At 39.1% G+C, this 14,892-nt stretch overlaps 1 protein-coding gene across 2 annotated transcripts in view; it reads left to right on the top strand.

The window, feature by feature from the left end:
* PDE10A (phosphodiesterase 10A) overlaps nt 1–14,892 on the top strand; it is a 565,357-nt gene that overhangs the window by 536,502 nt on the left and 13,963 nt on the right. For both annotated transcript variants that reach the window (XM_074948747.1, XM_074948749.1), the window contains 3 exons: nt 7,192–7,364; nt 10,268–10,379; nt 14,288–14,368. In XM_074948747.1, the coding sequence (XP_074804848.1) occupies nt 7,192–7,364; nt 10,268–10,379; nt 14,288–14,368 (366 nt within the window). The remainder of the gene's footprint in view (nt 1–7,191; nt 7,365–10,267; nt 10,380–14,287; nt 14,369–14,892) is intronic.

The raw sequence follows: 14,892 nt of genomic DNA, 5'->3' as shown, positions 1-14,892 counted from the left end.
TACATGGAGGCCATCACAGAGTGTAAGCCTTAACTCTTAATGTTCCTTCATTTAGGAGGGTGTAAATGAGTCCATCAGTGTTAGTATGGCATTAGATTTTTAGTATTTGTTTTTCAAATGAGTTTATATACAGTGAGCAAGAAACTCAGGCCTATTAAAACTTCTTTGTACCACTCTGGCAGTGCAAAGCAAACTTAAATCTGTACTTTAATGACCTATTTGGGGTTTCCCCTGTGTGGTGGAATCCCTGAGTTGCATAGATCCACCGTAGCTGCTCCTATGCCACATCCTAGCCCTGGCAGTTGGGCATGGGGTGGTGTTTTGGGAAATGGGACATGGCAAGGATGCTACTGTGTAGGCTAAAATACTGGCAGCCAGAATGGTCACTTGGGGTCACTGTTGGCCAGTGTCATATAAAGCAGCCTTTAGGTTGCTCCGTTTTGCACTAGGGACTGGATGGCCCCAGGATCAGGGAACCTTCTTAGACTAGCACCAACCAGAGCTAGGGGATCTGGCCTTGTGTGTCAGCAGAATAAATAGTAAAAACATTACATTAATTAGAACTTTATAGTTATTTGTTTCAACCATCATAAACATAGGTTTATGCCATACTTATTTTTAGGGCTGTCAAATGATTAAAAAAATAATCACAGTCATGCGATTTTAAAAAAGTTGTGATTAATCACAGTTTTAATTGCACTGTTAAACAATAGTAGAATACCAATTTAAATTTATTATAAATATTTTTAGATGTTTTTCTACATTTTCAGATATGTTGATTTCAATTACAACACAGAATACCAAGTGTAGGACTGAGTGGACTTGAAGGCTCTAACGTTTTACATTGTTCTATTTTTGAGTGCAGTTATGTAAAAAAATAATTCTACATTTGTAAGTTGCACTTTCCCGATAAAGGGATTACACTACAGTTCTTGTATGAGATGAATTGAAAAATATTATATCTTTTGTTTATCTTTTAACAGTGCAAATATTTGTAATAAAATAATATAAGTGAGTACTGTACACTTTGTATCCTGTATTGTAATTGAAATCAATATATTTGAAATTACAGAAAAGCATCCAAAATATTTATAATAAATTTAAATTGGTATTCTATTATTGTTTAACAGTGTGATTAAAAATACAGTTAATTGTGACTATTTTTTTAAATCTAGTTAATTTGTTTTGCATTAATTGCTTGAGTTAACTATGATTAATTGACAGCCCTACTTATTTTGTATAAATATAGAGTATTCCAGTTACCAGTTTTAGCTGATCCTGGAAAGAATCAAATCTTATCAGCAGGCATGCATTCCACATAGTGTTCAGAAACATAAATGGCATATCCAAAATGGCAACTTCCATTAGTAGATAAGAAACCAACCAGTTTTTGTAGGTAAATACTCTGTGTAGAAACAGTCATAACCATCTGGTCATGTTAATGTTCCTGATATTGTAACTTCTGAGGTCCTAAGAGGTGCCTACTGGATACCCTGTGGTGTTGTGCCACGGTATAACCTTAGTAATAGAACTTGTAGTATATTAATAGTGATCATGCAGCAAGAGTAGGAAAAAATCAATGCCAAAAATCCAGACTAGGAGAACTACTGCTAAACATTGTCTGGCACTGGAGTGCTGACGATGGATTAAAGTAAGTTTCTTGAAACATCCTGTACCATGACTTGGGACATTGTCAAGGGATCATTGAGACACAAATTAATTGTATTTTCTCTTCATTATTCACAATAAATCTATTTGTCCAAGCAAAATGTTAGAAAATAAAGCTCACATTCCCTATGATGGGCAAAAACAAGTCTATTTTATTTGCACCAATAAGAATTGTTTTCGAACAACTTATCCTTATGGAAAATCTTGACAAAAGGCAGGGAGGCTTTTGGTTATGTTCTGTACAAGTGGCAGTGAAATGTTGAAGCACATCCAAGTTTAATGTATTTTTTATGTTTTCTGTTTGTGAATGTGTGCACCTTGATTTAGCTGGTTCATCCTTTTTTCTTCCTGCCCCCTCTGGGCTTTAGCAAGACCTTTAATTAATTGTTTCCAAAAGGAGAAAAACATTGGATAGTGCAGAGTTTTCTAACTATATGGTGTAGCTTTCACCAGCGGTTACCATATATGGATATTGTTCATTACATATGGTTTAATAATAGCAAAAATGGAAAGGGCATGAAGCATGGCATGTTTCCACAGTCTCCATGGTGTAAGACATTATTCTCTCTAGTTCATAAGTCAGCTCATTCTTAAACAAAGCTGCCTTTCCCTAAGTATACACACATGAAAATACTGTACCTAACTTGGTTTTGAAAGAGGAAATTGCATCTGCTAATGAATATTAATTACATTTCATTTAGGGCACTTTAATCAAATTGCAATAACTTTGTTACAGTAACTAGATATTTCTTTATCCATATTAAATATTGTGCATACACTGAGCACTATTAAAACACTCCTGTTATCTTCAGGAAGAAATCCCAAGCCAGTTTGCCAGGCTAGTGGCAGCTCAGCACTCTGGATCAGGCTGGGAATCCCAGGCTCCCAAGCCAGCTGTAAGTGGGAGTGCTTTGTAGAACTGCTGGGAAACGTTTTGTTAAAATGTATTTCTGCCTAGTAATTTCTTCAACTTTAGAATCATAGAATCATAGAATATCAGGGTTGGAAGGGACCTCAGGAGGTCATCTAGTCCAACCCCCTGCTCAAAGCAGGACCAATCCCCAATTAAATCATCCCAGCCAGGGCTTTGTCAAGCCTGACCTTAAAAACTTCTAAGGAAGGAGATTCCACCACCTCCCTAGGTAACGCATTCCAGTGTTTCACCACCCTCCTAGTGAAAAAGTTTTTCCTAATATCCAACCTAAACCTCCCCCACTGCAACTTGAGACCATTACTCCTTGTTCTGTCCTCTTCTACCACTGAGAATTGTCTAGAACCATCCTCTTTGGAACCACCTCTCAGGTAGTTGAAAGCAGCTATCAAATCCCCCCTCATTCTTCTCTTCTGGAGACTAAACAATCCCAGTTCCCTCAGCCTCTCCTCATAAATCATGTGTTCCAGACCCCTAATCATTTTTGTTGCCCTTTGCTGGACTCTCTCCAATTTATCCACATCCTTCTTGTAGCGTGGGGCCCAAAACTGGACACAGTACTCCAGATGAGGCCTCACCAATGTCGAATAGAGGGGAACGATCACGTCCCTCGATCTGCTCACTATGCCCCTACTTATACATCCCAAAATGCCATTGGCCTTCTTGGCAACAAGGGCACACTGCTGACTCATATCCAGCTTCTCGTCCACTGTAACCCCTAGGTCCTTTTCCGCAGAACTGCTGCCTAGCCATTCGGTCCCTAGTCTGTAGCTGTGCATTGGGTTCTTCCGTCCTAAGTGCAGGACCCTGCACTTATCCTTATTGAACCTCATCAGGTTTCTTTTGGCCCAATCCTCCAATTTGTCCAGGTCCCTCTGTATCCTATCTCTGCCCTCCAACGTATCTACCACTCCTCCCAGTTTAGTATCATCCGCAAATTTGCTAAGAGTGCAATCCACACCATCCTCCAGATCATTTATGAAGATATTGAACAAAACCGGCCCCAGGACCGACCCCTGGGGCACTCCACTTGACACCGGCTGCCAACTAGACATGGAGCCATTGATCACTACCCGTTGAGCCCGACAATCTAGCCAACTTTCTACCCACCTTATAGTACATTCATCCAGCCCATACTTCTTTAACTTGCTGACAAGAATACTGTGGGAGACCGTGTCAAAAGCTTTGCTAAAGTCAAGAAACAATACATCCACTGCTTTCCCTTCATCCACAGAATCAGTAATCTCATCATAGAAGGCGATTAGATTAGTCAGGCATGACCTTCCCTTGGTGAATCCATGCTGACTGTTCCTGATCACTTTCCTCTCATGTAAGTGCTTCAGGATTGATTCCTTGAGGACCTGCTCCATGATTTTTCCGGGGACTGAGGTGAGGCTGACTGGCCTGTAGTTCCCAGGATCCTCCTTCTTCCCTTTTTTAAAGATTGGCACTACATTAGCCTTTTTCCAGTCATCTGGGACTTCCCCCGTTCGCCACGAGTTTTCAAAGATAATGGCCAATGGCTCTGCAATCACATCCGCCAATTCCTTTAGCACTCTCGGATGCAACTAGTCCGGCCCCATGGACTTGTGCACGTCCAGCTTTTCTAAATAGTCCCTAACCACCTCTTTCTCCACAGAGGGCTGGCCATCTACTCCCCATGTTGCGATGCCCAGCGTAGCAGTCTGGGAGCTGTCCTTGTTAGTGAAGACAGAGGCAAAAAAAGCATTGAGCACATTAGCTTTTTCCACATCCTCTGTCACTAGGTTGCCTCCCTCATTCAGTAAGGGGCCCACACTTTCCTTGGCTTTCTTCTTGTTGCCAACATACCTGAAGAAACCCTTCTTGTTACTCTTGACATTTCTTGCTAGCTGCAGCTCCAGGTGCGATTTGGCCCTCCTGATTTCATTCCTACATGCCCGAGCAATATTTTTATACTCTTCCCTGGTCATATGTCCAACCTTACACTTCTTGTAAGCTTCTTTTTTATGTTTAAGATCCGCTACGATTTCACCATTAAGCCAAGCTGGTCGCCTGCCATATTTACTATTCTTTCGACTCATCGGGATGGTTTGTCCCTATATCATAGAATCATAGAATATCAGGGTTGGAAGGGACCTCAGGAGGTCATCTAGTCCAACCCCCTGCTCAAAGCAGGACCAATCCCCAGTTAAATCATCCCAGCCAGGGCTTTGTCAAGCCTGACCTTAAAAACTTCTAAGGAAGGAGATTCCACCACCTCCCTAGGTAACGCATTCCAGTGTTTCACCACCCTCCTAGTGAAAATTTTTTTCCTAATATCCAACCTAAACCTCCCCCACTGCAACTTGAGACCATTACTCCTTGTCCTGTCATCTTCTACCACTGAGAATAGTCTAGAACCATCCTCTCTGGAACCACCTCTCAGGTAGTTGAAAGCAGCTATCAAATCCCCCCTCATTCTTCTCTTCTGCAGACTAAACAATCCCAGTTCCCTCAGCCTCTCCTCATAAGTCATGTGTTCCAGACCCCTAATCATTTTTGTTGCCCTTCACTGGACTCTCTCCAATTTATCCACATCCTTGTAGTGTGGGGCCCAAAACTGGACACAGTACTCCAGATGAGGCCTCACCAATGTCGAATAGAGGGGAACGATCACGTCCCTCGATCTGCTCACTATGCCCCTACTTATACATCCCAAAATGCCATTGGCCTTCTTGACAACAAGGGCACACTGCTGACTCATATCCAGCTTCTCGTTCACTGTAACCCCTAGGTCCTTTTCCGCAGAACTGCTGCCTAGCCATTCGGTCCCTAGTCTGTAGCTGTGCATTGGGTTCTTCCGTCCTAAGTGCAGGACCCTGCATTTATCCTTATTGAACCTCATCAGGTTTCTTTTGGCCCAATCCTCCAATTTGTCCAGGTCCCTCTGTATCCTATCTCTGCCCTCCAACGTATCTACCACTCCTCCCAGTTTAGTATCATCCGCAAATTTGCTAAGAGTGCAATCCACACCATCCTCCAGATCATTTATGAAGATATTGAACAAAACCGGCCCCAGGACCGACCCCTGGGGCACTCCACTTGACACCGGCTGCCAACTAGACATGGAGCCATTGATCACTACCCGTTGAGCCCGACAATCTAGCCAACTTTCTACCCACCTTATAGTATATTCATCCAGCCCATACTTCTTTAACTTGCTGACAAGAATACTGTGGGAGACAGTGTCAAAATCCCTGTAACCTCAACAGGGATTCCTTGAAATACAGCCAGCTCTCCTGGACTCCTTTCCCTTTCATGTTAGTCCCCCAGGGGATCCTACGCATCCGCTCCCTGAGGGAGTCAAAGTCTGCTTTCCTGAAGTCCAGGGTCCGTATCCTGCTGCTTACCTTTCTTCCCTGTGTCAGGATCCTGAACTCGACCATCTCATGGTCACTGCCTCCCAGATTCCCATCCACTTTTGCTTCCCCCACTAATTCTTCCCTGTTTGTGAGCAGTAGGTCAAGAAAAGCTCCCCCCCAGTTGGCTCATCTAGCACTTGCACCAGGAAATTGTCCCCTACGCTTTCAGAGAGCTTTCTCCATTTAGAAGGAGAGAGGAGTGTTAAAAAAAAAATTAATAAATAAAAACCCAAACAAGCAAACATTGGGCTTGAGAAGTGCTGAGAACCATCAGCTCCAGGGCTGGTGGGGCACTCAGTACTTTGCAGTAGGTACCCAGCACCTTCCAGCATCAGGACATATCTTTAGGGAAGGTCACAGGGCTAGATCTTCAAAGTTAGATGCATGTAAATATTTCAAGTGCCTAATTTGTGTGCAGTTCAGGTACTAAAGTGGGCAAATGCCCAGTTATTCACGCATCTGACAATGTAAGAGACCAAACCTCTGGTTTGAACTTGCACATTTGTTATTTGTGTACATGTTAGACACATGCAGATACTTGTTCCTAATTTTTAAACTTTGGCCCACAATGTAAATTCATTTGCAAACTTAGGGGAAATGAAGAGTTCAGAAATAAATGGAGTGCAAATTTAAGATTCATAATAGAGATAATATGTTTGTTTATGACAATGGATTGGGCTAATCACGGTAGGCTGTACTACAGCAAAAAATAGGGATCTATGATCTGAGTATTGTGAGAGACAGCGTGTCTTTGAGTCCTAAACACAGAGCAGCATTTCAATCATAGCAACAGCTCCATGTTAACCTTTTAAAAAGAAAATATCAAAGCATGTTTCATGCTGTTCATGGTTTCATTTATAAAATACAAAAATCCTTAGTGGGCTGTAAAACTGTTATAAACTGATAAATAAATATAGGAATAAGAAGAACATAAGAATGGCCCTACTGGCTCAGACCAAGGGTCCATCTAGCCCAGTATCCTGTCATCCAACAGTGGCCAGTGCCAGGTGCCCCAGAGGGAATGAACAGAACAGGTAATCATCAAGTGATCCATCCCCTGTCGCTCATTCCCAGCTTCTGGCAAACAGAGGCTACAGACACCATTCCTGCCCATCCTGGCTAATAGCCTTGATGGACATATCCTCCATGAATCATCTCAAAATTAGAGCTTGTGCTTTTTATTGGTTTTATTTTTTATTTTTTTTGTAGCTGGAAGGTCACAATATCTTCTCCAAACTGAGCTCCAGCGAGTACGAGCAGGTCCTGGAGATCATCCGCAAAGCCATCATTGCCACAGATCTTGCCCTGTACTTTGGAAACAGAAAACAGCTGGAAGAACTGCATCAGACAGGAGCCTTAAACCTTAAAAACCAAGCACATAGGTAAAGCAAACAAGCAAACATTCATAACTTGAAGAAAGAACCTTGTTTCTGCAAATGACAACAAAGAAGAATTAAGATGAGAACTTTTACCATGCACACAATATCTTGTTCTTTACACAGAGTAAGCTCTATGAGCAAATATAGATGCACAAATATAGTATTCCAGCTATAAAAGGGCAATTTACAGTGTTCAGATACTTTATGTTTAAATCTATCACACTGACATTTCATTGCCTTCAAACTGTTCCTATTGAGGAGTTCATTAGTAACTCAGGCCCCAATTCTGCAAATTCTTACACACATGCTTAACTTTACACCTGTCTCATTGACTTCAAGGGGATTATGCATATTTGTGAAATTATGCACATACATAAGTGTTTGCAGGATCAGGACCTAAGTGCCTGAGCCGACTCTAGTTAAAACCAATTAATCCTTCTAACGGGGATTACCTATTCATACAGTTAATATAAAAATACTTTTAGCCCTAAGGCCTGATTCTCCTCCCATGCCAGTGTAAATAATGAATAGCTGCATTGACATCAGTAGAGTTATACTGGTTGGAAACCCGGGGTTAGTGAGAGGAGAATCAGCCCCCTTATCCTTGAGATTTAGACCACAGAAACATCAGGTTTTAGAATATACATTCACACTTGCATGCCTAAACAAAACCTAAGTTGCACCAGGATTCACCTCACCTACCTAAATCCTTGAAAGCATGAAAATAAGAATTAAGGGAAAAGTCTCCAATCTCTTTTGCCACTTTCACATAATCTACACCACATTCTATAAGGCATTTGTTCTACCTCCAGCACATACTGAAAAGCAGTACATACCCCAACTTTACCCAGCTTGGTCTGTCATGCCAAATCTTGATAGTGATCTCATACTCTCTTGAATCAACAGATTGACACATCTGACTGCCACACAGTCCATTTACTCTGCTTTAAGATTGCTGAGGTCACTATTAAGGTTTTGCTTGACAGAGTGAGTTGGATTAAATCTATGTATGTATTACTTTTGGGCATGCAAAACACAGAGATTGTATGGGATGTTTTTTCATCCCTGCCAAAATAAAAATCTGAGCACTACCGCTACACCATATTAAAATATTTGGTATAGGGGAGAATGGACTCTTGAGCCAAGTACTTCAGAATTTGGTCAGCTGAAAGCACAAAAGATCACAAGTACCTTTCAACATAACTAAACTCAGAAATATATACTCAAAGCATTTTTGCATTAACCTTTGAAATTTAAAATTTCTGGATAAAACAAAATAGGATAGATGCAGTTTTTTAATTAAGTATTTTTAATCACGTATGAGAGGATACAACAGAATGAACATTACTTATCACAATATGAACGTGCAGCATTTTTGTGACATGTAAAAAGGTATTTAAATATTTTAGCCCCTACTTTCTCCTAGTATCTCAGATTCTAATCAGTTAACTCTCTGAATTGGTTTCGGGTAATACAGGGTGTTTCAAATTATTCATGTTTTTGTGCTTTATAACATTTTAATTGTCATTAGCAATAATTACATTAAACATTTATGATATATATTTGCCATAAATTCTCAATTCAGATGTGCAATTCCAACATATGTCCTTAATTACAAATACCTGTAAATTACAAAGGCCCAAAAACCTATTAAAAACAAACAAACCCAAAGCACCACACAGACACATTCCACCCCTCCAAACCAAAGTAGCACAGTCTGACAAAACTTTTCAAAATGATTGAGCGAGAGAGTGAGTTTCCTGTGGAAAATCCCAGTTTGACCAGTTTTCAGTCCCTCTGTATGTCTTACACTGGGGCAAAACTGTTACTTGAATGGAAAACACTCTGGAACAAGCTTCCTCACCATGTAAAGAATAAAAATATTTCCACCTTGGCTGTTTCTTTTAGCACCCATCATTGTAGTATCTTGAAACTCAGGGAAAGCAACAAGTTCCTCTATCCCCATTGCTTCCCAAGCCCACTTCAAAAGCAACAAAAGTGGATTTACCCTCCTGATGGCAACCCTGAGAATGTCCCAAGAACTGAAAAGTCCTTCTTAGGGCTTGGAAATTTACCAAAATAGCAATTCTGAAATAATTATTACAAAACAGATATTTTGATAAATTTCCAAGAGTAGACATGCCATTATGTAAATTAACAATAGAAAATGAGCTCTGGGCTAAACTTACTCATACGAGAATGGGCATGTATATTACTGTTTAAAAATGAAAATACCTGACCACTGATATCCTTGGACTACTTAATGTTTATATCTCTGCATAATTATGAAAGATCTTCATTTTGCTCATATTTCCTACACGTTATATGTATGGCCCTAAATTAATCTACCTTACAATAAAAAGACAGGCTATTAACACAAACAAAATTCTAATTTACTACTAACACATGTTCAAAACAGACTAGGATCATATAATAGTTAAAATACAAAGGGACGTTTTAGTATAGTACCAAGTCAGATATAATAATTGCTTAAAAACTTCACAAATACAACAGGTATAAATCACGGGACATAATTTTTCTCAAAAGTGGATAATGTATGCTATAAATCAATTATAGCATGATCTTCCTTGAAACACTACATTTATTTACACTTGCTTGGGTCAGCCATCAAATTTTTCACTTGGCTGCTCTTGAATTGAGCCATTTTTCAATAGTATAAGCTACTGAACTGAATAAGAGTGATATGTTACAAATATGATTCATGTGATGAATTATCAATGAGCTAATATCAAAGGGGGATGGTGGAGTTATGTGGGAGGTATTTTGTAGAATCTGTACTTTTTGTTTGTTGTTGGACATATATATGACAGGACACGCAAAAAGCTTCAAAACAGAATAACATAAAGCTTTATCTAAATAACAAATTTCATATTCTTGTATTCTAGGGATCGTATGATTGGTCTGATGATGACAGCTTGTGATCTATGTTCTGTAACAAAGTTGTGGCCAGTTACCAGATTGACAGCTAATGATATATATGCAGAGTTCTGGGCTGAGGTATGTATATGTCTCTTACATTTGTTCTACATATGGAAAATATCCAGATAAGTGAGAAAAAGGAACACAACAGTAGGTTGATCTAAAACAGTTTTCAATAGATTACTTACCACGTATGTCTTGAAATATATTCATGTATGCATACAGAGGTATTGTAAGCTCCCTGGAAAGCATTTGAGCATCTAAATTAGTATGGGGATTTGTCATCAACTTGCAAGCAAGAAGTATATTGTTTTCCCAAAATAAAAGATTTATATTTAGAAGGCATCTATCTCATCAAAATAGAAAGTGATTTAATGGATAACAAGACGAAAGAGAAGAAAATCTGTACGATTTTCAGGTCACTAGTGGGAATTCTCTAAAGTAGACCTAGCTGTTTGTGATGGTAGCCTTGTAATAAGCCACAAAGCTCCCTTTACAAAGACAATGTAATGAGAATCTATACATGGAACATAGTTGTACTTGTACAATTATGTCCTATGCTTAGATAAATGAGAACCCAAATACTGTTACAATAGTTCAAAAAAACAAGAGGGGGGAGGATGACTGATAAAGTGAATGTAAGGTATTATTCAAAGAATAAGCTGTAGCTCACGAAAGCTTATGCTCAAATAAATTGGTTAGTCTCTAAGGTGCCACTAGTACTCCTTTTCTTTTTGCGAATACAGACTAACATGGCTGCTACTCTGAAACCTTTTGAAGAAAATATTTTTAGAGCCTAAACAGATTGATAATTTCCCATTTAATAGACAATGGTTTAGATGAACAAAGATGAGAATATGGGCTAAAAAACTAAAACAAGAACTATCCTACAATTCTCCAGTTTCAGTTTCAGAAGATCTGTTGTATATTTTGAACTGATGTTGCACATGTAAGTTGTAGGGCCTGATTCCTTTCTCTTATATACTAGGTGTGTGTCTGTTAACTTCAGTGGAGTTACTCGTGATATACAATGGTGTGAGGCGAGAATCAGGCCCACAGAGTTGATGTTGCATGGATTTTTCATGGATTTTGTTTGTTTCTTGTCTACTGCATGTTTCTTCTGGAATTCAAAATGTGAATGATTTGGTTATTGTTTTATTGTATCTCAGTGATTCTGTAGCAAATTTGCTTTGCTTACAAGTATAAAGACCTCAGTTGTAACTGCCAGAACTGTAAACCCAACATGGAATGGGAGAGTCAAGTTGGGTTTTTTTTTTCTAATAAGTAATAAAGGTGGGATTAAGGACAAAATTTGCCCTGCAGAGTGTTTGACTGGTGAGGATGTGCCAGAAGGAAAAACTTTAACTCGACTCCCTAATCCCAGGATGTGTCTGAGAGAAACATCTCTTTACTTGTAAATGAAGGAAATTTTCTTTGGAAACTATTGACAATAAACACAGAGCCTTGCAATAATATTTTACTGGATCACTTTTCAGAAAAGGATCACCTGAGGGGGTGGCAGGTGGTAGGAGATGCATTTATTCTGGTGCCTCACCCTGTCCTAGCAGGCAGTACAGGCAAGTGCTACCTCAGGAACATAAAAGGGTCTGAAGGTTCCTCTGAAGCAGAGGAAACTAGGGGCAGGTACAGATGTATCCTGCAGGGGAAACCATAAGAACAGCCAAACTCAGTAGAAAATGTAGACTGCATTCCACCATATGTTTTGTTGTTACTTAAGTTAGCAATAATGGTAAACTCGGGTAATAGGGTAAGTTTGGACAAGATCTAGCTGTTGTCTATACAGTTCTCAGAGCTGAGTGGAAAAGCCATTTGCTTACAATCTGCATATGAGATTAATAGCTACTTTCAATATATTGAATACAAGTTGTTAATAATACCAGTATGTTTAAAATGTTATTCACTTTGTGTAAGTGTTAAATAGGAACATACATCTATATATAGGTATCAGTTGAACATAATGTTTTATTGATATATTTACAATTTTTAAGCAAGTTTGACGCCTACCAGTGCCATCAATCATTATAATATAAAAATAATAGAATTGCAATTTGTATTTCTTACATATACCAAATACTTCTATGTCTGTATTCTATATTTTCAGATTATTTTTTTGAAAAGCACAAAAAATAAAATAAAAATTGCTTTTATATTAACATTACTCACTTTCTGAATTAGTCCTGGAGACTAAAGTGAAATTTGAGATGCATTAAAACATGAATCCTGATATGCCGTTGGGTAGCCTCTATACTCCAGAAGCAGTTTATTGGAGTATGTTTAGCAATGTACAATAGAACCCTGTTTATCCAAGCCTCCATTATCTGGCTTTCTGTATTAATCAAACCACCAGCTGCCTAGGGCTGATAGCGGCTGGGGTGGTCAGCAAATTAAAAAATCAGCCACAAGAGCGGGAGGTTGTACTCATTGAATAAGTGACACTGATACTTTCATAAAATTTAGTTATTTGTTTTTTGTTTTTTTCCCCCACAAAATGTAAAAACTAAAGATTCTCTGTAAAAACACAAATTCTGCATTTTTCCATGGCAAACAGATTTCTAGGAACCCTGCAGATCAATAATTCTCTCCACCTCCTTCATACCTGCATATACTATCTAAGTTATTTGGACTCTGCTGGTTCAACTTGTTCATCTCACCTCATGCTAATTTCAATTACTGTTCTGGTTTGTAGAAATGGCTAGGAGGACTGGACTGGACTGCCCGAACAAGATATACAAACAGACAAAAACGTGTAAACAAAGATCCGTACATATGTATATCTGAGTTAAACACTGACCATATTTGCCAGAAGTGTACATATGGAAACCTCACTCGTAACCAGATTTGCGCTTACATCTGCCATTAGAGAGCAGTATGTACTGTAAGGTGTGTTTCTCTTACAGTGTGCAGAACAGTACCTGCTTTTCAAATTATTTGCCTTTTATGAATACAGTAGAGGTCTGAAACAAGCACAGATTATATCAGCAACTTAATGAGGTAGTTTCTAGAACATTTATTACTCAGTTTTTCAGTATGAAGGTCACTTTAGGTTCTCTACTATTCCTGGATGTTCAAGTAATAGCTGTGGCCAAAACTAATCTTATTGCATCTATATGTTTCTTAGATCACACTTTTGCAGTGTTCTAAACATGCTGTTATGTTTTAAGACCATTGGGCAACTTTACAACATTATTCTGATGATCAGCAGGGTGCACTGGGTTCTTTTTAGTTCCCAGGTAGAATTTAAGGTTATGGTTTTGCCCTATAAAAGGTGTGGCTCCCATATACCTGAAAGTCTGCCTCTTTCACCATGTAATACTGCAGCACTTGTGATGAGCACAAGCACATGGCTAGCACCATCTGTTTTTAAAAGAGGTGTCTGATTGGCAAGATACTTTCTGCGAGGTGCCATATACTGAGAAACGTACTCCTTACCTTTGGTCCAAAATTGCCTGGATCAGCTGACCTTCAGGGCATGCTGCAAGATTTATCTCTTGGGCTTTTCCTGAATGAGTGAGTTGAGGAATGTGGGATAACTTGTCAAAGCAGGTCATTATTTTATGAGGCATTGGTGACACATTTTGAGAGAAATGGGGTTGATTGTGGGGAGGACAGGTAAATCTTTATATTGATCTGTTATTTTTACTCTGTAAAAGTGCTTCAACCTTGGATAGGCCCATCTAAAAATTAAATACACAAAAATATATCACAGTTGTGTTTAGTTTCTAGGAGTTATTCTTGCATTACCATTTGAGTGTATCATGCTATGAAAGGAGTCCTTGTACAGTTTTCTGAGATTGTATCTTCAGTTGTTCCCGTATGGTATGTTGAATTCTAAATACTCAGATTAAAAATAATATAAACCAGAAACACCTTTTGAAACACTTTTTGATTTAAAAAATCTTGATTTTCCTTCTGAATGTCCTTAGTTGTTTGGGGAGTGCATGACCCTTTTTTCTTTCTCTTTTCAGGGTGATGAAATGAGGAAGATAGGTATTCAACCTATACCTATGATGGACAGAGACAAGAAGGATGAGGTCCCTCAAGGCCAAGTATGGGCTGTCTAAAATTAAATGTTTTATAGTTCCTGTAAGATACACACAAGTAAAACCTGATACGGGGATATGATATTGGCCTCTAGCAAGGCATGTGATAATTTTTTGACCTGTGAGTTGTCATGCCAAATTCCACACTTTACATACAAACCCTTAGCTGATTTTAAAAATGGCAACTGAAAACATCCTCCTCAGAGACATTGTTGGAACAAGAGCATGCTATTTCATGCTGTCCTGAAATATAGTGTGTTGCAGCTCTACTTCCTCTAGACCTTAGCTCTTTTTAATCAACTGGTTGGAGAGGGCAGATTCAAAGCTCTCACTCAGAAGAATTCCACTCCCACCTGGAATAGTAAGATTTTTGAGGTCCATTGAACAGATGCATGATTGCCACAATTATGCATTGAGCAGCAAGCCCTGTTGATAAGCAGACTAATGCAGCCGTAGTAATGAAGGGAGGGAAGAAAGAGCTGCACGCACACTTCAGATTAAAGGCAGCTTTTCTCAGAAATTGGATTTTC

Source organism: Natator depressus, chromosome 3 (assembly GCF_965152275.1).
Source record: "Natator depressus isolate rNatDep1 chromosome 3, rNatDep2.hap1, whole genome shotgun sequence".
NCBI classification, from domain to species: domain Eukaryota; kingdom Metazoa; phylum Chordata; order Testudines; family Cheloniidae; genus Natator; species Natator depressus.
This window is presented reverse-complemented; position numbering and strand designations above follow the sequence as displayed.